Source organism: Helicoverpa zea, chromosome 10 (assembly GCF_022581195.2).
Source record: "Helicoverpa zea isolate HzStark_Cry1AcR chromosome 10, ilHelZeax1.1, whole genome shotgun sequence".
Taxonomy (NCBI): domain Eukaryota; kingdom Metazoa; phylum Arthropoda; class Insecta; order Lepidoptera; family Noctuidae; genus Helicoverpa; species Helicoverpa zea.
In genome coordinates this window covers 5,650,357-5,670,140 of record NC_061461.1, presented here as the reverse complement: position 1 = coordinate 5,670,140, position 19,784 = coordinate 5,650,357, and the positions used below count along the sequence as shown (strand labels likewise).

The 19,784-nt window shown below is 37.3% G+C and overlaps 1 protein-coding gene across 1 annotated transcript in view; it reads left to right on the top strand.

Annotated features, from left to right (window-relative positions):
* The window catches only part of LOC124633665 (lysine-specific histone demethylase 1A), a 243,195-nt gene that overhangs the window by 527 nt on the left and 222,884 nt on the right, over positions 1–19,784 (top strand). Inside the window, exons 3-10 of the mRNA XM_047168968.1 lie at positions 1,544–1,733; positions 1,859–2,012; positions 2,442–2,570; positions 3,162–3,304; positions 3,771–3,920; positions 5,258–5,316; positions 5,756–5,980; positions 6,725–6,873. Coding sequence (XP_047024924.1) covers positions 1,544–1,733; positions 1,859–2,012; positions 2,442–2,570; positions 3,162–3,304; positions 3,771–3,920; positions 5,258–5,316; positions 5,756–5,980; positions 6,725–6,873 — 1,199 coding nt within the window. The remainder of the gene's footprint in view (positions 1–1,543; positions 1,734–1,858; positions 2,013–2,441; positions 2,571–3,161; positions 3,305–3,770; positions 3,921–5,257; positions 5,317–5,755; positions 5,981–6,724; positions 6,874–19,784) is intronic.

Here is a 19,784-nt window from a genome sequence, read left to right as displayed (position 1 = left end):
CTTTGTATTATAAGAAATGGCTTACATAGTATGGCTAGAACCTAGAATAGTAAATATAGTTCATCGTACACATACTTGACGACCTCGATGGCGCAATGGTCACCATGCCGGACTGCCGAAGCTGAGGTCCTGGGTTCGATTCCCGGCTCGGTCGACATTTGTGTGATGAGCATGCTTGTTAGCCGTGGTCTGGGTGTTACAATATGTATTCATAAATATGTATATATGTAGCTATATGTAGTTTATCAGTTGTGTTAGCACCCATAACACAAGTTAATTAATAACTTACCATGGGGCTAACCGACCGTGTGTGAAAAAAAAAAAAAAAAACATAATAATTTATCAATTGGTTTAGAATAAATACCTATGCATGTACCTATGCATAAGTAAATAAATATTGTAACCAGTTATGCTCAAATAGAAAAGCCAAATTCTTTAACCCTAGATTACTACTCTACGTCGCAGAGGCGCCCGTGTTTTTGATATTTTGCTTTATCTTTTTATCCTTTGCGCGTACGGCATTCACGTTCAAGGACATCTCAGTCATTGCCAGCACGTATCGCAGGACAGTGGTTGCGTTACGGTAAGTGTAATAGTTTTTTGATATTACTACCCTTGGCGCTCCAAAGACGTATGAGTAGTTTGTATGTAAGTTTTACGCTTTTAATCAAATTATTTTGTTAGTGTTTTTTTGTTAATTATTAGTTATTCTATGTATCTTTTGTAAATTTATATGTTATACTAGTATATTATATATTGTCATAACATATCAACAAAAAATGAAAAACCCCTAAATCGAAGACAATTTATGAAAAAACTTGGCACGCAGTTGACTACTGAATGGATGCAAAGAAGCACCTATGTTGAAGCGCAATATCCGGGATATAATTGAAGTCATCCTAAAAAAACCTTCCGATGACTGTTCTGAAGAAAATGAGGGTCCACCACCGCCAAAAAATAGAAGATATTGCTCTTATACATCTAAAAAGAAGAGGATGTCCAAAATGACGTGTGCCAAGGGCCAAAAATCTATACATCAAGTTCATATATGTATCGGATGCATCTAAAATATTTTTTTTGTTACATTGTTAGTTTTTTTTGGTTGATTACTTCATAATTTACTATTTTCCAAGAGAATTGTATACTTTAAGTTTTTATTTTTTTTTTTTAATGAGAAGACTGTTAAATTGCCTAAGTTCCTAAAATTTGTTTCTAAGATTTATTTGATTAAAGATTTTGTAATAAAAATATATAAATATTAATTAAAATTGTGTTTTTATTTTTTTAGTAATCTACACAATTACATAAACAGTCAAAACATATCAGTCATACTAATAGGTTTTTAATAAAATCATTAGTAAATATGATGCGCCTCGCAAGCATATGAGTAGTTTCTTTGTGCGTCGCAACATGAGTAGTAACCTAGGGTTAAAATGTAAAATTCTACTTATCTAAATCTGTCCTCAGGCAAGTGTAATATTGTAATTTCTTATTGAGAAATATAATATATTTTATAATAAATTCATTGTTGATCAATTTACAGTCTAGAGGGAGCAGCATTTCAATCACGGCTTCCATTTGATAAGATGTCATCTTTAGAAGCAGAGTGTTTCTCTGATCTGCAAGGAGCATCAAGCCATGCTTTTGTTCAAATCAGAAACCGTATTTTGAAACTATGGTTTGAAGATCCCAAGAAACAGTTGACTCAAGAAATCTCTGTTCAAAAGATGGAAGTAAGTTTCATATTCTGTAACATCTTATGAGTATAAAACAGTATAGAAAATGTAAATTTAGACGAACAGAATTTAGATGTAAATTGAATTGAACTATATATGAATGTTTGCCTTTAACTTTTCAGGCCCCTTACAATGGTGATCCTGCATTGGTAATGCGAACTCATGCATTCTTGGAAAGACATGGATTCATAAACTATGGAATATATGAGCGAACTACTCCCATTCCAACTCCTCCAAAAGGAAAGCAGAGGCCAAAAGTCATCATAATAGGAGCAGGTAAGCAAAGATTTTCAATGTTATCGCTGAAAAAAAAAATATATTATTAGGTTCACTACACAGCCAAAACAACAAAATCAAAAAGAATATATTCAGTTACATTGTCATTATTGAAGGTTTGAATCCAGTCAGGGTCCACCATTCAAGTGGAAATTGCAAGGAAACGACCTATGTTTTTGAAATCGAATCAACCAGCAAGTGCTATGATTACCTTGTTGTATGCCAAGTTTATGTGATGGCAATTCACATTGATTGCTATGAAAGTATTTTTGGAGAAAACAGGATTCATTCACAGGAATATTGTTGAAAAAAAAACATCATCATCATATATCTCTTATCCCAATTGTATATGAACTTGATGAAGCATATTTCCTCCTTTCTTCTCTTGTTGAAAAAAAAAGATATTCATAAATAAGAACTTAATTACAGGCGTTTCCGGCTTAGCCGCTGCTAGACAGCTGCTTTCATTTGGCTGCGAAGTTGTTATCCTTGAAGGAAGAGATAGAGTGGGTGGCAGAATTGTGACATACAGGAAGGGGCCTTATGTTGCTGACTTAGGTGAGTGCCGTGATTGCATCAAATTATCATTGAACAATAATGAATATAAAAAAAAAAAATCGTGGTGGCCTAGTGGGCAAAGAACCAACCTCTCGAGTATGACGGCGCGGGTTCGATTCCAGGTCAGGCAAGTACCAATGCAACTTTTCTAAGTTTGTATGTACTTTCTAAGTATATCTTAGACACCAATGACTGTGTTTCGGATGGCACGTTAAACTGTAGGTCCCGGCTGTCATTGAACATCCTTGGCAGTCGTTATGGGTAGTCAGAAGCCAGTAAGTCTGACACCAGTCTAACCAAGGGGTATCGGGTTGCCCGGGTAACTGGGTTGAGGAGGTCAGATAGGCAGTCGCTTCTTGTAAAGCACTGGTACTCAGCTGAATCCGGTTAGACTGGAAGCCAACCCCAACATAGTTTGGGAAAAGGCTCGGAGGATGATGGAGGATGATGACCCACTGTGTCAGACTTTTACTGACTAAAAATCCATCATGTTGCATTGTAGGCCTTTTATGTACCAGGGTCGGGCCATGGTAACTCTTTCGAATTCTTAAGACCCTAAATTGAAACTAAGTATTACGTGATTAATTACAGGAGCAATGGTTGTGACTGGACTTGGAGGGAACCCCGTGACTACACTGTCGGTACAGATGAATATGGAATTGCATAAAATCAAGCAAAAGTGCCCCCTTTATGAAGCAACTGGTAACCAAGTACCGAAGCATAAGGATGAAATGGTATGTGCAATATTTAATACATTTATGTTTTTGGCCGAATATTAGCCGAAGAACCGATAACCGTTGAGGTAAACGAGTTCTAGAGTAGAGACCACTTCTCGGCAAATGTAGTGTAGGACGTCCTCAAGCACGGTGGAGTGATGACTTGCGCAAGACGGCTGGCAGGAGCTGGATGCGAGAAGCCGAAAATCGATCTCAGTGGCGTGCACTTGTAGAGGCCTATGTCCAGCAGTGGACTGCGATAGGCTGATGATGAATGTTTTTGGATATTATGCCCGGTTTCACTGGTTACCGATGCCACCAAAAGAAACGTAGGTATCTAGTTTATTTAGCTGGGACTGCCATCTCAAAATGTTAAATATTTTTTTTTATCCATCAAGTAAAGGGCACATGGTAGAAAAAAATGTACCATTACATATTCCAGGCATTATATACCATAACATAAAAATGTGTTTTTCTTGCTCAGGTGGAGCGAGAATTTAACAGACTTCTGGATGCTACGTCTTATCTGTCACATCAAGTTGATTTTAATTACTACAATGACACGCCCGTCTCTCTCGGCCAAGCGTTGGAATGGGTTATCAAACTGCAACAGAAGAATGTCAAACATAAGCAGGTACTTAATCATTGCACATCACACTGTCAGACTTCAAGTAATAATATACACAGTGGACATTAGGTTTATTTTGTTACTTCTTAACTCAAAAGCGACGAATTGAATTTATATTAAAGAAAAATGAGCGTTTTGGTCTACCTCTCCTCTAGCATTAAGTGATATATCAATAGAGAGCTTGTGTTATGTAGAGTATTTTCTTGTATGGCGGCGATTGTCATTTCTTAGTATTTAGGGAGTTAGAACGTGTTTAGAGAAATAATAACTATGTCTAAAATCTGCTGTAGCTTCTAAAGTACTGACAATTTGTTCGAGGTATTTTAGTACGAAATGTTCTATTTAGAAAGACCTTTCCAGTGATATATAATTCATCACTAGAGAAGGAATCTAAGGACTTCAAACTAACTATCAATAATATCTATACTAATATTATAAAGCTGAAGAGTTTGTTTGTTTGTTTGTTTGAACGCGCTAATCTCAGGATCTACTGGTCCGATTTGAAAAATTCTTTCAGTGTTAGATAGCCCTTTTATCGAGGGAGGCTGTAGGCTTTTTATCCGGGTTCGTGCAGTGGTTTCCACGGGATGCGGGTGAAATCGCTGGCAGAAGCTAGTAATCTAATATAAGCTCTTGCTTCTAAAGTACTTATAATTCGTTGGAGGTATGTTCATACGAAATGTTCTATGTAAAAAGGCCTTTCCAGTGATATAATTCATTACTAGAGAAGAAATCTAAGAACTTGAAACTAACTTTCGATAATATAATCTAAAATAAGCTCTAACATCTAAAGTACTAAGAATTGGTAAGTAGTATGTTAGTACAAAATGTAAAGCTTGAAAAGACCTTTCAAATGATGTATGACTCATTACTAGAGGGGCAGTAGACCAACATCCAAACATTTCGCCCATTGTCCTTTAACAGCATTTTTTGCTTTAAAAATGTACAGCAAAAAAAAAAATACAAAGTCGTTTATATAACTTTGTATAAGAATTTTTGCAATTGGCCCCTAAATTGACAAGCCCTGTGGCTTGATATGACCTTTTATTGAAACTGTTTAAAATAAAATGCGGCTCGAAATCAAAACTAATATAACAAAAATTATATTAATGAATTGCCACTTTTTATTATAACTAAATTGTGATTACTTTGCTGAATGACACAACAAATAACCTGGTCAGAATAATAATTTGCAAACACAGACATATGTAGGAGTTACTTACCACACATACATTTTGTACCCATACTTGCGTGTGACCATCTTTCTAAATGCTCAGTCTGTTATGCTTATCTACTCTTAAAAGGTGAGAGAAATAGGATTTTTAAAGCGTATTTTTTTCTAGATACAACATCTCAAGGCGCTCATAACCTTGCAAGAGCGACTTAAAACCAACATTAACAAGTAAGTAATGAAGAACCTTCATATCCACATAATCACACTATTGACCAGTAATTAAAAAAACACCCTTTCTGAAACTTGCTTTTTGCAACACCAGCCATCTCCAAAATGAGGTACTCCTTGTTGTTAAGAGCTAACTGTTAAGTTTTTTTGAAGCAGGTTACAATTAAATCAAAAGGGGGGGTATATGCGAAAATTTAAAATGTCCGAGTCGAGAGATATACCTTAGTATAGGACAGGGTCAATTCTATTGTCTACAGCCATAAAGCTTTTGCATCTAGAGATAGGTTCTTCTTCTTTTGTGTCGATGACATGTCATATAGTTATTCTACACTTTGTCAGCCCAATATGCCGCCAGCGAGAGCACGGCCGAGCGAGAGATAGGAAAATTACATATTAATTGTGTACTTCCAGTTATATGTCAAGTAATATTGTTTTCCAGAATGTCTGATATGAAAGAGCTCTTGCAATCAATGAAAGCTGAGAAAGATGCTTTGCTAGTAGAGAGAGATAAGGGTGTGACGGGAGACGCAAGTATTTTGCAAGAGTTCAATTTTCGCCGTCTGAACAGAGAAATGAATCTGTTGTGTAACGAGTATGAAAGTTTGGTGACTACTAACGCTACTATTGAGGAAAAACTGGCGCAACTCGAAACTAATCCGCCGAGGTATGTAGTAGTTATTTTGTTCATCATTTTATGTCACAATTTGACTCCTAATCCTTTGAAACAATCCGCTCTAAGCAGCTTTCCAGAATTGATTTGGGAAAAATGGCAAAAAGTTATATCTAACCCTTCACACAACCATTTAAGGCCAATTTTAACCGACAGCATAAAGGGTCGGTTTTTCTTTGAAAAAACTTGAAAAATATGAACTGTTCTTTCAATTATTTTAATCACAAAAACTGACGCTATGTTGTCGCTTAAAATAGGCCTGAACCTATTGAAAGTAATCAGATATTAATTTTACTTCGGGACAAATGGTGTTATCCATACATTCAGAGAAAACAATCGGACATAAATTAAAAAAAAATGTTTTTTTAAGTATATTGTTGATGTACCTTATGTACCTAATAGATAAATAAATGATTAAAAAAAAAAACAAAGTCAAGATCAGTAATTAGATCAGGTAGTAGGTACATATGTAATTACATTTCATTCAACTATAGTTCGGCCATTCAGAGAATGCGTTCCTGACACGTCGCGATTGAACTGACGACGTAACTTTGCAATGGCGTTGCAGTTACGATAAAAATATTTTTGCTGGTTGTTTACCGTTTTAACAATTGAGGAGCATTAAAACAACATTATTATATCAATAATCAATGAATGTTATTACGTCGTCAGTTCAATCGCGACGTGTCAGGAACGCATTCTCTGAATGGCCGAACTATAATATAATAATGTTTTTAGTTCAGTGTATTTGTCGGTACGCGATAGACAAATACTCGACTGGCACTTCGCTAATCTGGAGTTCGCGAACGCAACACCGCTTGGCAACCTGTCTCTCAAACATTGGGATCAAGACGATGACTTCGAATTCACTGGGAATCATTTAACAGGTATGTTGTGCACAAATACTTTTATCTATTAAAATAACTTAAAAATGTTCAGTATTTTTTTCCCGTATCTTTGTCGTGATAATTGGAAACGCAATTAAAAATAATTATCCCATTTAGTTTATTAGTTCGTAAAGTGTGGAAACGAACCTCGAATTTAACGGAAGTGTAAATGTCCTGACAATCTACAGTCTGCTTCAAGCGTAGAATCCGTAGAAATCCTACCTATCTTCGTGGTTTTCTGATTTACCGGCTATTTAAATTTTTGTTGACCCATTGTCAAGGAAGTAATTTTCACGCAGCTTTTCGGATTATCCAGCAATATGATGCTATTTCCATTATCTTCGGAGTGTATAAATCGACCACCGAAATTGCCTTAATGGGTATTAATATTGCCACCGTCTGCAACATGACTTAATTAATTTAGGACCGCCATTTGACCACGTATGTACGGATTGTAATAATAGTCATACATTACTATTGCGTAGCTAAAAGCTGAAATTATTACCTCCAAATAGAAACAACAATACCAGATTCGATTTTCTTATAAAAATAAACTCATCAATCAACCAATAGTAATGAGGTAGTTGATCGATGAAGTGACAAACTACGGTGATAAAAAAAAAACATTCCATTAAAAACTTTTCTGTCGCTAATCACCAGGGCTTTCGGGCGTCGGGCCTGCGACGGCAATAACTTCAATTAGCCGCTGCCACGGCACTCGTTAGCGTTTTACTGAACGTTTCCGTGCAATCCAGCACGATCGATGCGCCATTGTATCACACACAAAAGATGCTACCGAATAGCAATACTAGTCCCTATAAGGGTAGTTTTACCTCGGTGTGTTATTTGTTTCCACTTAGGCCATGCTATCCGAACAACGGTGAATCTGCAGTGCTTATAAGGCTTTTGTATATAGGTAGTTAAATATTTTACTTGCCTTTTGCATTAGACACATTTGGTGTCATTGAAAGCAAATAATGCAGGCACGGTATTGATGTTACTGCTGAGTATTGCAAAAAGACAACAAAGTATGTACAACAGTATGTCCACAAAATGGTTTCGCAGTGAACATCAATTCTTCGCGAGTGTGGTTCGACAGTGGCTGCATTCGTGCCCAAGGGCTTGCTCCGTTATGAATGTGGAATTTTCGAGTTAGTGGCCGGTTGTGATCTTTAGCAGTGGATGGCGGATTTTAGCCCCGAGCGTCGTTTCGTGTCAATAATTACTATCATTTCTGGCCGCAAGTTTCCATCTTCTGCAGCCGATAAATTACAAAACAGACTTCTGTGAATTGTCATAATGACCGTTGCAGAAAACGCGAGCCCAGTACTTAGCTACTTTGCACATGTGTAGGACTGACAACTAAGACATACTCGTTTAGCTTGTTCATGTTTAATTATAGCTTAAGCAAAAGTTAGAAGTAAGTAGTGTAAGCTGCTTAAATAATGTCGCTTGTCTACAATTTGTTAACTGAATTTACATAATGTATTCTTCTGAGTTTGCGTCAGGTTGTCGCTGTCAGTTTGTGAATAAAATTGCATTTGTTTAAATTTCATTTATATTTGCCGATTACGCTTATAGTATAAAAAGGGAAGGAGTGAACTGTTGCGTCCGTTGTTCAGTCAAAAGATATGTATCGCGACATCCCCAAGACGCCTCTTTTGTACGTCGGCTGTGCGTGTGTTGTCGGCCATATTTCTTACTGTTCCCTCGCACCGTGGTGTGTTCGCGGCGTGGGTAGTTGAAAAATGACATCTTGATTGTTGTGCGTTATTCTACTCATGAGAATGTCGAGTCGTAGTGGTCGCGTGCACCGCCATTGTCGGGGCTCTCAGCCCTAGGCCTTACAAATTGAACGATTGTTAACCGTTCCTTGAAGATTCTGTTATCGTGACTTGTCACGGAATTATATGTACTTACTGACATATATTTACTTGTAAATGTAAAATTGTTCAAATATAGAAAGTTTGGTCTATTTCATTGCTACAATTTTGTTTGCATCTCACAAAACCCTTAATGGTAAATGTACCTTTAATTCAATACTGACGGGACATAACTAAGATTTTCAGGATCGAATACCCAATCCACAAAACCTGAATACATAGGTACAGCTATTAACAAATTAACTTCGCTGGTGTTTTATTTTGGCAGCAGCTACAATGAAGGCGAAATCTTTGAATAAAACAAATGAATTTTATAATAATTTTAAAATAATGACACAAGCACGGAATTTGGTTGACTGATTTACCTAATATCTGTTTATCAATGGAGCTACTGCTAGCAAAATACATTTTGCATTCCAATGATAATTACACACTGCAATAATTTACCGACTTGGTATTGCGACTGAGGCATTCGCAAATCATAAATAAAACTAACAAAGCCACGGTCAGAATGAATTATAAGCTGTTTAGCTGTTTACCAACGACAAAATAATGGCGTTTGGAACAAGTCCCTGAGGTGGCGGCGAGGGCCAAATGATACCAGCACAGAAGAGCTCACGGCGGCAACCAGTTTTGATAAGAGTGTGCGTGGCCAGATGCGAGGCAGTAATGAATGTGATACAAGCGCGACCTTCCTCATTTATCACCCGCTCTATGAATAAAATATCTCGACGTTCCTTTCGGATAGTGTCTGGTCGTGCTGGGACGCTTACGGCTCACAGCCGACTGATCACAATCTTCAGTCTAGTACCTAATAATGCTGGGCTCTCCGGAGAAATTCACGCCATTCGCTCTTGTTACCTCTCTTTGTTTGGTGCAAAACAGCCACTAGGGAGCATTTTGTTCAGATTTCCGAATCAGTTTTATTATATCGTTGATTCATCCGTGGAAACGATCATTTTGGGTTGTAGATAAGGCGAGATTGTGTTTACTTTTTGAAATCACGAAGTCTTCGACACTCTAATGGTGTTGCGTTTTATAATAGGTACACACACATAATACACATCTGATAAAGCACAAAATAGAAAAGGAAACAGTGGGTCTAATATCTAGGCAATGTACTACTTTCGAAAGCTGTCAAGTAAAAAGTAACATACAACAAACAAATCAACAAGAAATATGATGTAACTGTGCTGACGCTTATATTTCTTAACGGCATGGATATGGGTTCAATGCAGGGTCATCGACGTGCTGAATGCTTAATAGTCGTAGTATCCGCGACAATCCTGGAGTTTATGACTGAGTAATAAATAGCGCGGCGTATGGGCAACTATGGGGTGTTATAATAATGTGCATTCAGAATCGTGGCCTTATTAAGAAAGATGTTTGAAATGACAACTTAAAATTGGAATGACAGTGGAATATACAGCGTAAATAAATTTAATTTCCTAGGGCTTTGTAGGAGCGGTTACACATCGTTATGGCGTAAAAATGCAAAGGTCTTTTGGCTCACGAGGATGTCAATCGCGACAGTGGCGTTCGTTGCCTGCGGAGGCGTCAGGGGCGTGGATGAATAAGCAATGAAACGACGAATGGCTCTATTAGACCGCCATTGTTGCCTTACGATCGCTCGACTTGCGCAAGCGACATGTATTGTTCGCGACTCGTGGCTTTCACTACGAGCGATGACGTCACAACGCTTGCGACCTAAATGCTTGCAGTGTTAGATGTAGTGCAATTTCCATTTATTGAGCCTTATATAGCTTGGAATGCACCCAATACGGTGGTAAGTCGTTGTCGCGACTACAATGCCTTGAATGTAACTTGTTTAATGTCTGAAGCAAAGGATTGATCGTACTAAAGCCATTGTTTTGTATTTCTAGCCGTCTACAGGAGTGATACTGAACCTGGAGTATGCAAGTCTGTTTACTTGGTACATTAAACACTTATTTAACAAAACATTTAAAATTTGGACAAATAAGATATGCAGTGTTCCTACCTCGGTTTGGTATTCGAGGACGAAAACAGGAAAACCGTTAGTTTCGAAAAGCTTATCTGCAGAAGCATAGGTATTAACTACCACTCGATTTTCGCATATACATTTGACTTTTAATTTTGGGTTTTAAAATATAAGTATTAAAACTACAGTTCAAAACTTTAGAACTAGTATTAAAGAAGAGCTTTATCAGGCTAGTTCAGTTCAACACGAATTTTCTTTGGTGCACGTCAACTTGGAGGATTTATGTGGTACATTGTGTTACCACGGGTCGGCACTTTGTGCGTCTAATTGACAAGTGTCCGGAAGGGAACGCGTCACACCTGTCTAACGAGCACGTCGTGCACTTGATTGCACCCACTCGGCCGGACTAACAAGCTACTCATCTTTGCCTATATCAAATTCCTGCGTCTGACACTTTTATTCAGAGTTTGGTCGAAGTTCCAGTTCAATAGATTGGGTGTATGAAACAAACTCGTAATTTATATGAACTGTAAATATAAACAGGAATATACAGTTTTTAATATGTAAATGCAAGATTCCACGGAATGGCTGCAAACGTTACCTAAGTATAGTTGTTGGTGCGCCCATAGATAACTTGTTTTTGATAATTGTGCTAATCTGGTTGAATGCTGTAGAGCAGGACCCTCTGGGCGACTCCGGCCAGTAATATAATTTGCATCGTGTACGGCAGTAGTTTTATTGCCAACAATTGGCCATTATCTGAGAACATTTGCACGCCCGCCCGTCATACTGTTTAATATATTGTTCCTCGGCGTCTATTCCTATTGGTCCAAATTTTACTATAAACATGGCTACGCTTAAACTGTCTACTGAAAAGCGTTCAACTGAGGTTTATTGTTTACTTTCAGTTTTCCCTCGGTTTCGCCCGTGTACCGGGTAACTCCTGCATGTACTCGGATAAAATATAACCTACGTTTCTTGGGAATTTCGTTTTTCGAATTTCTGTTCAGTAGTTTCGGAGCCTTTAGGTAAAAACAAATGAAGATGTTTCCACTTTATTAGTAAGTATAGAAGTACAGATAGCACAATTTTTAAGACTTTCGACTGTTTATCTACTACAAACCTTGCAAATTAACTCCTACATAAAATAAAATAAATAATAACAGATACACAGATAAAACTCCTACATAATCACCGACAAAGTTTAGTCAGTGCAAATTTCACCCCTGTTTTTTTGTCTCTTACATAATTGTAAAGCCACTATTAACGCTTCCCAGAATATATTTTGGGAGTGACAAAGGTTCAATTTAATTTTAACTTACAACGTACTCATTCAAATTTTGATTATTCCACGTTAGTTTAAATCGGGTCTCCGTTCAACTTTCCTTTCATTGTAAAAGTTGTAATCCTCTTTGTGGACCCTAATTGAATTCACTGTTATGCTAATACTCTGATTTCCCATCTTATTTCGTTAATAGAGGTCTGTGGTAAACCAATTAAAGGGTACGTCTGTGGATTACTCAACTTTTGGCGAGTAGTTTTAGGGTCAGCCTCCACGAGAAATTAACGTTTATCTAAAGCTTAATATCGATATCGTATCACAACCACTAACATAATTTGATAATTAAATTCAAATGATATGCTGCAGCTTACCTTGCCAAAGTTAGGGAACCATAGAACCTAAATCAAACTACTCCAAAACACATCAATTTCACTAAAAAGGGGTGTGATTTGATTACGAGTTATTTTATTCAATTGCACTTATACGTTGTGTTCTCCGCGTGTCTACGTAATATGTTCAGATGTGTATGTGCGGCGGTGCATATGTCGCTTTATTGCGCGTTTCGGAAGGCTTAGCATTCCGCCCGTGGACTCGGTTGTCTCTAATGCTGGCGTATTGCGGTTTTATTAACGTTGTTTCCTTTTGTATTACATTCCCCAGCATCTTGTTCACATGTGAACGTATTATCTATTTACCTATTCCAGGATACAGAGATTTACTTTAAAACATTGTGTTCTATCGCAGTTGCGGTACGAACTTTATACTTTAACAATTTTAAAATACAAGCTACATACAACGGTTTTCATTTAAATGCTCGGTTTGAAAAATCTGTCCCTCAATGTTTATAAACAACTAAGAAAAGTGTTTTGTCACTTAAAAGTGTTGTATTTTGTGCTATAATATGGAATGTATGTATTAGATATGTGTTCATAGGAGCGTTGTGCAGGGTTGTGTCACTCCGTTCGGTCGGGTGCCCCGGCAGTCAGCGCAGCGTGAATTGCGGATGCCCGTTCCAGTGCCAGTAGCGCTGCGCCGGCTGGCTACACAAAAAAACGAATAGTTTTGTTTAACTTAAATCCGCTTAAAACTTTTCAAAAGTCACAAACGATAAATTGTTCCAATCAATTTTAACAGAAAAATAAACTTTTAACTGCACTGGAACATATTTCAATCTGTTGAGATATTGCGTTCTATGTAGTTTGGTCCAGGCTGTCGTCGTAGCCAGTTGGTCCTGAAAACGGCCCAGATGTCGACTGGAAGCGGAAAATGAAACACGTTAGCGCTTCGGCTGACGTCAGTGCCCTTTTTTGTCGCACAGCCTGTGGATGGTCATTTATCAACTTTTTATGGAAACGCTTGTTTTAATTTATGCTTACACTAACTTGCGAGCTCGTAGCTATCTGACCTCATTTAAACACAGCTTTGTTGCGTTTATGTTGACTACTTAGTGAGAAGAGCTTAGTATTCAACATAAACAAACATTTTGTTTAAAAAATCTAATTAAATTACGTTTTAAATTTTTGCGCATGTGTATCAAGAGTTCAAGTATATTTGCCGAATTTTATGTTGATCTTTGCAAATAATTTATTATTATTGGATGTAAATAGGGGACTTACATTTGCGGCTGGCGGCTTATTTAAACCTTTGCCTGATGCAATTACATCTGATGCTTGTCTGAACGCTCATCTGATAAGGCGACTTAAACGCCTTGTGAAGTATCTTTAATTAAATACCAACTTTTTGCTCCATACGTGAGTGTGATGTTTAGATAAGATCACACATAAAAAGCAAAAAGTTCATATAAACTTTTTCAAATAGTAATAAATGTCGGTTGAATAAAAGTAAATAAAATCAGCCAAGTACGAGTTGATCTCACATTCCGAGGGTCTCAAACTTTGGTAACAGAAATATAATATGTATGTGAGGTGATTAAGACACGTCGGCAAACACTCGTAATGTCAGGTATAAAAACAAAATCAGGTGATAGTTTTAAACTAGGAGCTGCTAGTTTGCAGCAAGGCTGGGTTAAGTTCCTGGGGGCACCCGGCAAACGCTCGCCACAGGACAAATTTCGCTTATATTAACTTTTGCTTCGAGTAAATTTCTCTTCAACTGTGCGACCACTGCACTTCCAAGTGGCAAAGTTTTAATCTCGTCGCCGGGTTGCGGCTATACTTTCCGAGTCCCTCATTGAGAAACTGCCTTCTCTTCAGTGTTATTTGTTCTCTTTAATGAAGGTTTTATTTAATCTAATGGTTTCTCTTAGGTCCCTGATGATACATTAGTTATGCATGTTAGTACAACATGCTACGAGTTATATGTTGGAAAAGTGCTTTTTTAATCACTTGATATTTTTTGTTTTTGAGAAACGGCTAGGCAGACGAATATGTTGATATTTTTATGTCCATAAAGAGTTTTGTTTCCAATGTTTCATCTTGTTTTTGATATTTTGTATGAGTCGATTGCTAGAATCATTTTCAGCACGTATGAATCTATCAAAACCTCAGCGAATTTCAATGTATGCTACGTAATTCCGACGTGGTCTCCAGTAAAAGCGAGCACTTAACCACAGCGTAATTCCGGTAAAAGGTTCGGCGGCGTACCGTCCATTCTCTTCTTAATGTTTATTTAAGCGAAAAAGTTCGACGCTCATTAACCGGATTGGCGGTTAATGAAACGCGTGCGACTTAGAATATTATACAGCCAACTCCGCTACCTCCAGATAATATCAGAAATTATTGTCACATCATTGAAGGCAACTCTCGTACTAACCAGTTTTTGAGATGAGGTGTTAAAGACTTGATATGTTAAGGCTATAAATTCGAGGCTTTAGTGCCACGAATGTGTGGAGTAGGGCCCAAAGATACAATTACAAAAATGTTTGTGTCTTTGAACTAATAAAAAACCTTAAAATAAAATCCCGTTTACCTTTTGGATAGGGAACTCTAAAAAGGGGTTTTCTGCAGCTCACACTGTTTAAAATTTTCTTGAATAAAATAAACGACAACTATGATCGTCTGTCACCATATGAGGTGTAAATAAAAATCTTGAATGTAACGAGAGCACTCATTAAGGGCCTTTTTCATTGTGCACCATCGCTCGGTGCGGTTTTCCTGCTCTATTGAATTGTGCTGCAGCCGCTAACTTCCGCGGTGAACTACTCCACCCTCAGGGCTCTGCCGTTTTTGCATTTTAACACCTCGATAATGAGTCTAGAGGCACGTTCTGCGTGCGAAGTACGGCAAATATGTATCAGAAATGAGAAATAAATATGTTTTACAAAAAAACATAAAATACTGCATTAATTTAAAAGAGAGAACCTCCTTTTATGGAAGTCAGTTAAAATGTAGAAATTGGAGGTTTAAAGTTATTAGTAGCTTTGCCATCTTGAATTTTTTTATACTTCACACATAAAAACTTATTTTCATAATATTTTCAACTATTTTTCATAATAGCTTTTTGAAAGAATTCAGTTTGTATGCACCTATTGTGCACTCGCCATAACTGTCTGTTAGCAGCGTTTTCCCGGGTTTATATAAAATATGTAGCAATAAAAGTGCTTTGTACATTGTCCGGACGTGTTAGAATCCATTTATTGTTTTGGCCCACGTGTTGTGGCTGTTCGGGTATACACCGTGTCTCTGTGGTGTTCTGACATTTACAACAGTTTGGTTTGTCGCCTCCTGCCGCAATTAAAACTGCAGTTTGTTACAAAGTTTTCCGAGAATTTTCTTCAGTTTAATATTGTTTATTAACTTTATGTTCAACGTAAAATAGTTTAATTGCTGTTCTTTTTAAGAATATAATGGATTGTTGTGCTTATGAATGTGACATACAAAGCAGATCACTTTGTAGAGAACTCTTCCAGCTGATAAAGGTTTTGTGGTCTCACTTAAACGTTAAAGGAGAAATAGAGCCGTAGGGGTTGGAAGCAACGTGTAACCTATTTGTACTTGTTTATCAAGGAGATAAGTGTCTGGAGTGTGCGGCGTCGTCCGTTGGCCGTCTTAACCCATTAGTTCAGAGAAAAGATAGCGGACCGGTCGGATTCCTCCCTTAATTGCTAAACTATGCGAGCTGGGAACTGATTTACTAGCGTTACTGGAGTTTTTAATAAGTACGTGTTTATACAACCGCCCTAGTGACTATATTTGGGATGTGCCAGTAGTCAAAATAGACATCAAAGTTTTCGTTCTTAAATGTTTTAGGTTACGAATGTTTAGCAATTGAAATTGATTGTTCTAATGATATCTATTTTTATGACTAACATACCTTGTGTACCTATTGCCATCTCTATAGGTACAAATTTTTATTTTTACTATCACACCTTTGCTTTAAGCTTAAATTAAGTCCTAGTTTTATATCAGTGTCGCCAGAAAGGAAATTTATTTTCTTTTCAAAAAGAAACATGGTATGCTTTTAAAGCTTTTCTTACCTTCCTAGTTCTATTATGAAAGGATAAGAAAACATTGTTCCTTACCTATTGTACTTACATAATAAGTCTGTTGATGGTAACACGAGTTTCGACTTAGGATACCAGTCGCAGTATACAAAGAATGGTATTATGAGGGTATCTAACCATGGAGCGCCGTAAGCGCATTATTGCAAAGCGCGGGTGGCGGCGGGTGGTTCGCGGTGAGATGCGACGCCTCTCGAATGTACAATACGCCCTAAGCTCTCGGGTGGACGTATTCACAGAATAAGTGCTTTGCTAGTCAGAATGAACATCGCTTTTTGAGCCTTATTTGGAAATGCGACACAGTTTCCCTGTAGTGGAATTACCATACGAGAGGATAAGCTTCGCCAGGGTGCATGTGACTTCGCGACTTTTTAATAAAACATCCCTTTTAAGATTTTAAAGGATTTGCAAGCCTTATTTCTTAGCAAAACAAAACACAGATAGGAAAAGGGGTATTTCAACCCAGCCGATGTTTTTGTAATCTATTTTTGTTGCAGCCATCTTGAAATTGAATACACACTATAAAATATTCGTTGTTAATTTACTTGTTTCTGCCCGCAGTTTCACACCTATCCCGAGATAAGTTCTTTCCCCACATGGATAAAAAGTGGCCTATATGTTACTTTGGTATGTAAGTTATATTACTGCCAAGTTTTATCAAAATCCATTCAGACGTTTCAGCGTGAAAGGGTAACAAGCACATATTACATCCACACATACATATAAACCTTCGCGTTAATTAGTAATGTCTCTGACTCAAGCACTTCAGTATATGGAATAATTAGATTTCTTGCATCCCATTGTATCTAGAACCTGTTTAGTGACAGACTACAATATTAGGCTGTAGCATCGGTGTCATTACATTTATTCAACGAATTAATTGAAGGAACGACGAGCGTATAATGAAACTATTTCGCATTCATTATCGTTCTTGGGATTAGTTAATGTGAATGTTCTGGTTGACAGTTAGGAACGCCCAACTATGCAAATGTCATTGTCTCTAATGCGTGCCCGACCGCGCCCTGGCGTATGGGGCTGCCTACGCAGTGTACGAACTACGACAATCTCAGCCAATGAATATTAACAAACCGACTTAATATGATGCCTATTGCCAAGGTAGGTATATATTTCATTCCACCACGTGGCAACGACTTAGGGAAATCTATAAATAGGAACACCAATATTGTTTGAGCATGAATACATGAGTCGCCTATAATATTTTCTGCAACAACGATAGTATCCTCTCATAGTATCATAATGTATAAGTATGTTTCTTAATAGGTACTCATTTATGAATAAGTACCAAAAATTTTCACACACATAAAGCAAGTAAGTTCATTACGATAAATATAGGCATTGTCACATCACAGGCACTTTAGCTACGATCGTGACATTTAGCTCGCACGCGTAGCTTTCTCTGTTATGCAAGTGGTGATTGACACGTTGAGCGCTCGCGCAACTTTGCTCTATCGACCAATTGTACTAAGCTTTTCCGTGTTAAAAGATCGCGAGATTGAGACTTCACGATTGATGCTTGTGTCACACTCTAAAATCTACGTTACGTAATGTGATAGTATATTATCTGATGTGATACAGCATAGGTTGCTCTTGTTTAAAATAATTTAATTGAGTTCATTTTGCCATAGATTTTATTAAGTAAAGTTGAATTGATACTGATTCATGTCTTATATACTCAACGAGATCCATACAAGTTTTGACACAACTGTGTTTATTAGACCGAGGCATCCGCAGAATGGAAATGACTGTACCTATAGCGTTCCACTTTTTTTAAATAACATCTTGTTGGGTGAGTTTCGTACGTCCAACAATCGTAATTTGAAATAATTTATTGATATCGATAAAAACTAAAAGTTATGCAAATATAATTTAGTGACTAATTGACATGTATTTAGTCTGAGCGACGCTCAACTAATTAATGAAACCAATACTAAGTATATAAATGTTGTTAGTTCAGGATGATGAACTTACACGATATAAGTAAAAAACCTGCTCTAAATTAAGTTGTAAATTGTCGTGCCCTTGTATTAAAGGGGACGATCGTAAATCGACGCTGTAGTGGGGTCATAAGCGTCGCTGGACGATGTCGCCGTCCGGACGGACATCTCCCTGGCATATATATGATTATTAGCGGTTCAGCTTGTAAATTTCCTTTTAAAACTACATCCGAGATCTTTATCGCTCTGAATGCGAGCGATAAGGCTCTTTGACTCTGCGAGAAAACACTCCCGTCAGCTCATATTATTGTCACCGCGCTCGACTTGATTGTCACCTATTTGCCATTTCGGACTGATTTAAAATAGCTCTTAACATAAAACAAGGCTAGGCCTTTCGATTAGATCACCTTATTTAATCAATTGAATGTTAATCGAGTTTTCGCGTTTGCCATAATAACATGACAGTTAACAAGATTGTAGATCTCAGATAGTTAGATTAATATCTCTCAATATGACAAATTCGAATATCAAATGACTTTCTGGTAATGATCCGGTTTGGTTTTGGTTCACGATTTAAATATGCTTTATACGAAATCTACCTATACTGTATGGCCATTCTATAAGTTAATAGTCTTTATCTGAATAATATTAACATAATATTTTGCAATATAAAATGATTTTCATGTTTCTAAAGCGAGTTTTCAATTATTTCTATTTGTGGCAAACGCCCACAAACCGCCTAATAGAAGCTATAACTGTAAATGTAATCTCATTACCACATTGCGAAATTGTATTTCTATTACAACATAACGAGAATTTATTTGTTCTCCATTTTCATAAAGTTGCGCTTGAGAACTCGATACTATTCGGCTTGTCGTGTCCTTGTTGTAGAAATGTAATTGTGAAGTATTTCGCACGAAAGTACCGATTAGGTGTGTACTGTAAAGGTTGTATGAAAATAAAAGGCGAATTCTGCCGATACGTAAAGAGATGAGACTTATTATGTAAGTACTTAATAAGTTGTCCGTGTATCCGGTGTGTGTTTTCCATAATGGCGGAGAGCACGCATACGTATTTGTTGAAGGTTTGCCGCGGGCGCCACTGCCCCAGCCGACGTGGTTGCACTGCCGCTTCTAGTGTTCATGGATTAAGTGCCCCTGGCTATAAATATCGTGCACATCCTTTATTTAACTTGAAATCGATGCACATTTTTTCCAGTGTCTGCTTCAGCAAATTATCGGATTTTAGTTTTTTTTTTGCCGGCAGCGTGGAACTTTTATGTACTTACAGGAATAAATATTTTTTTAAGCAATTTTTTTTGGTCGTTGGCGTTTTGTTTGACCCAATTAATAACTGCTGTTTTTTGCTACTT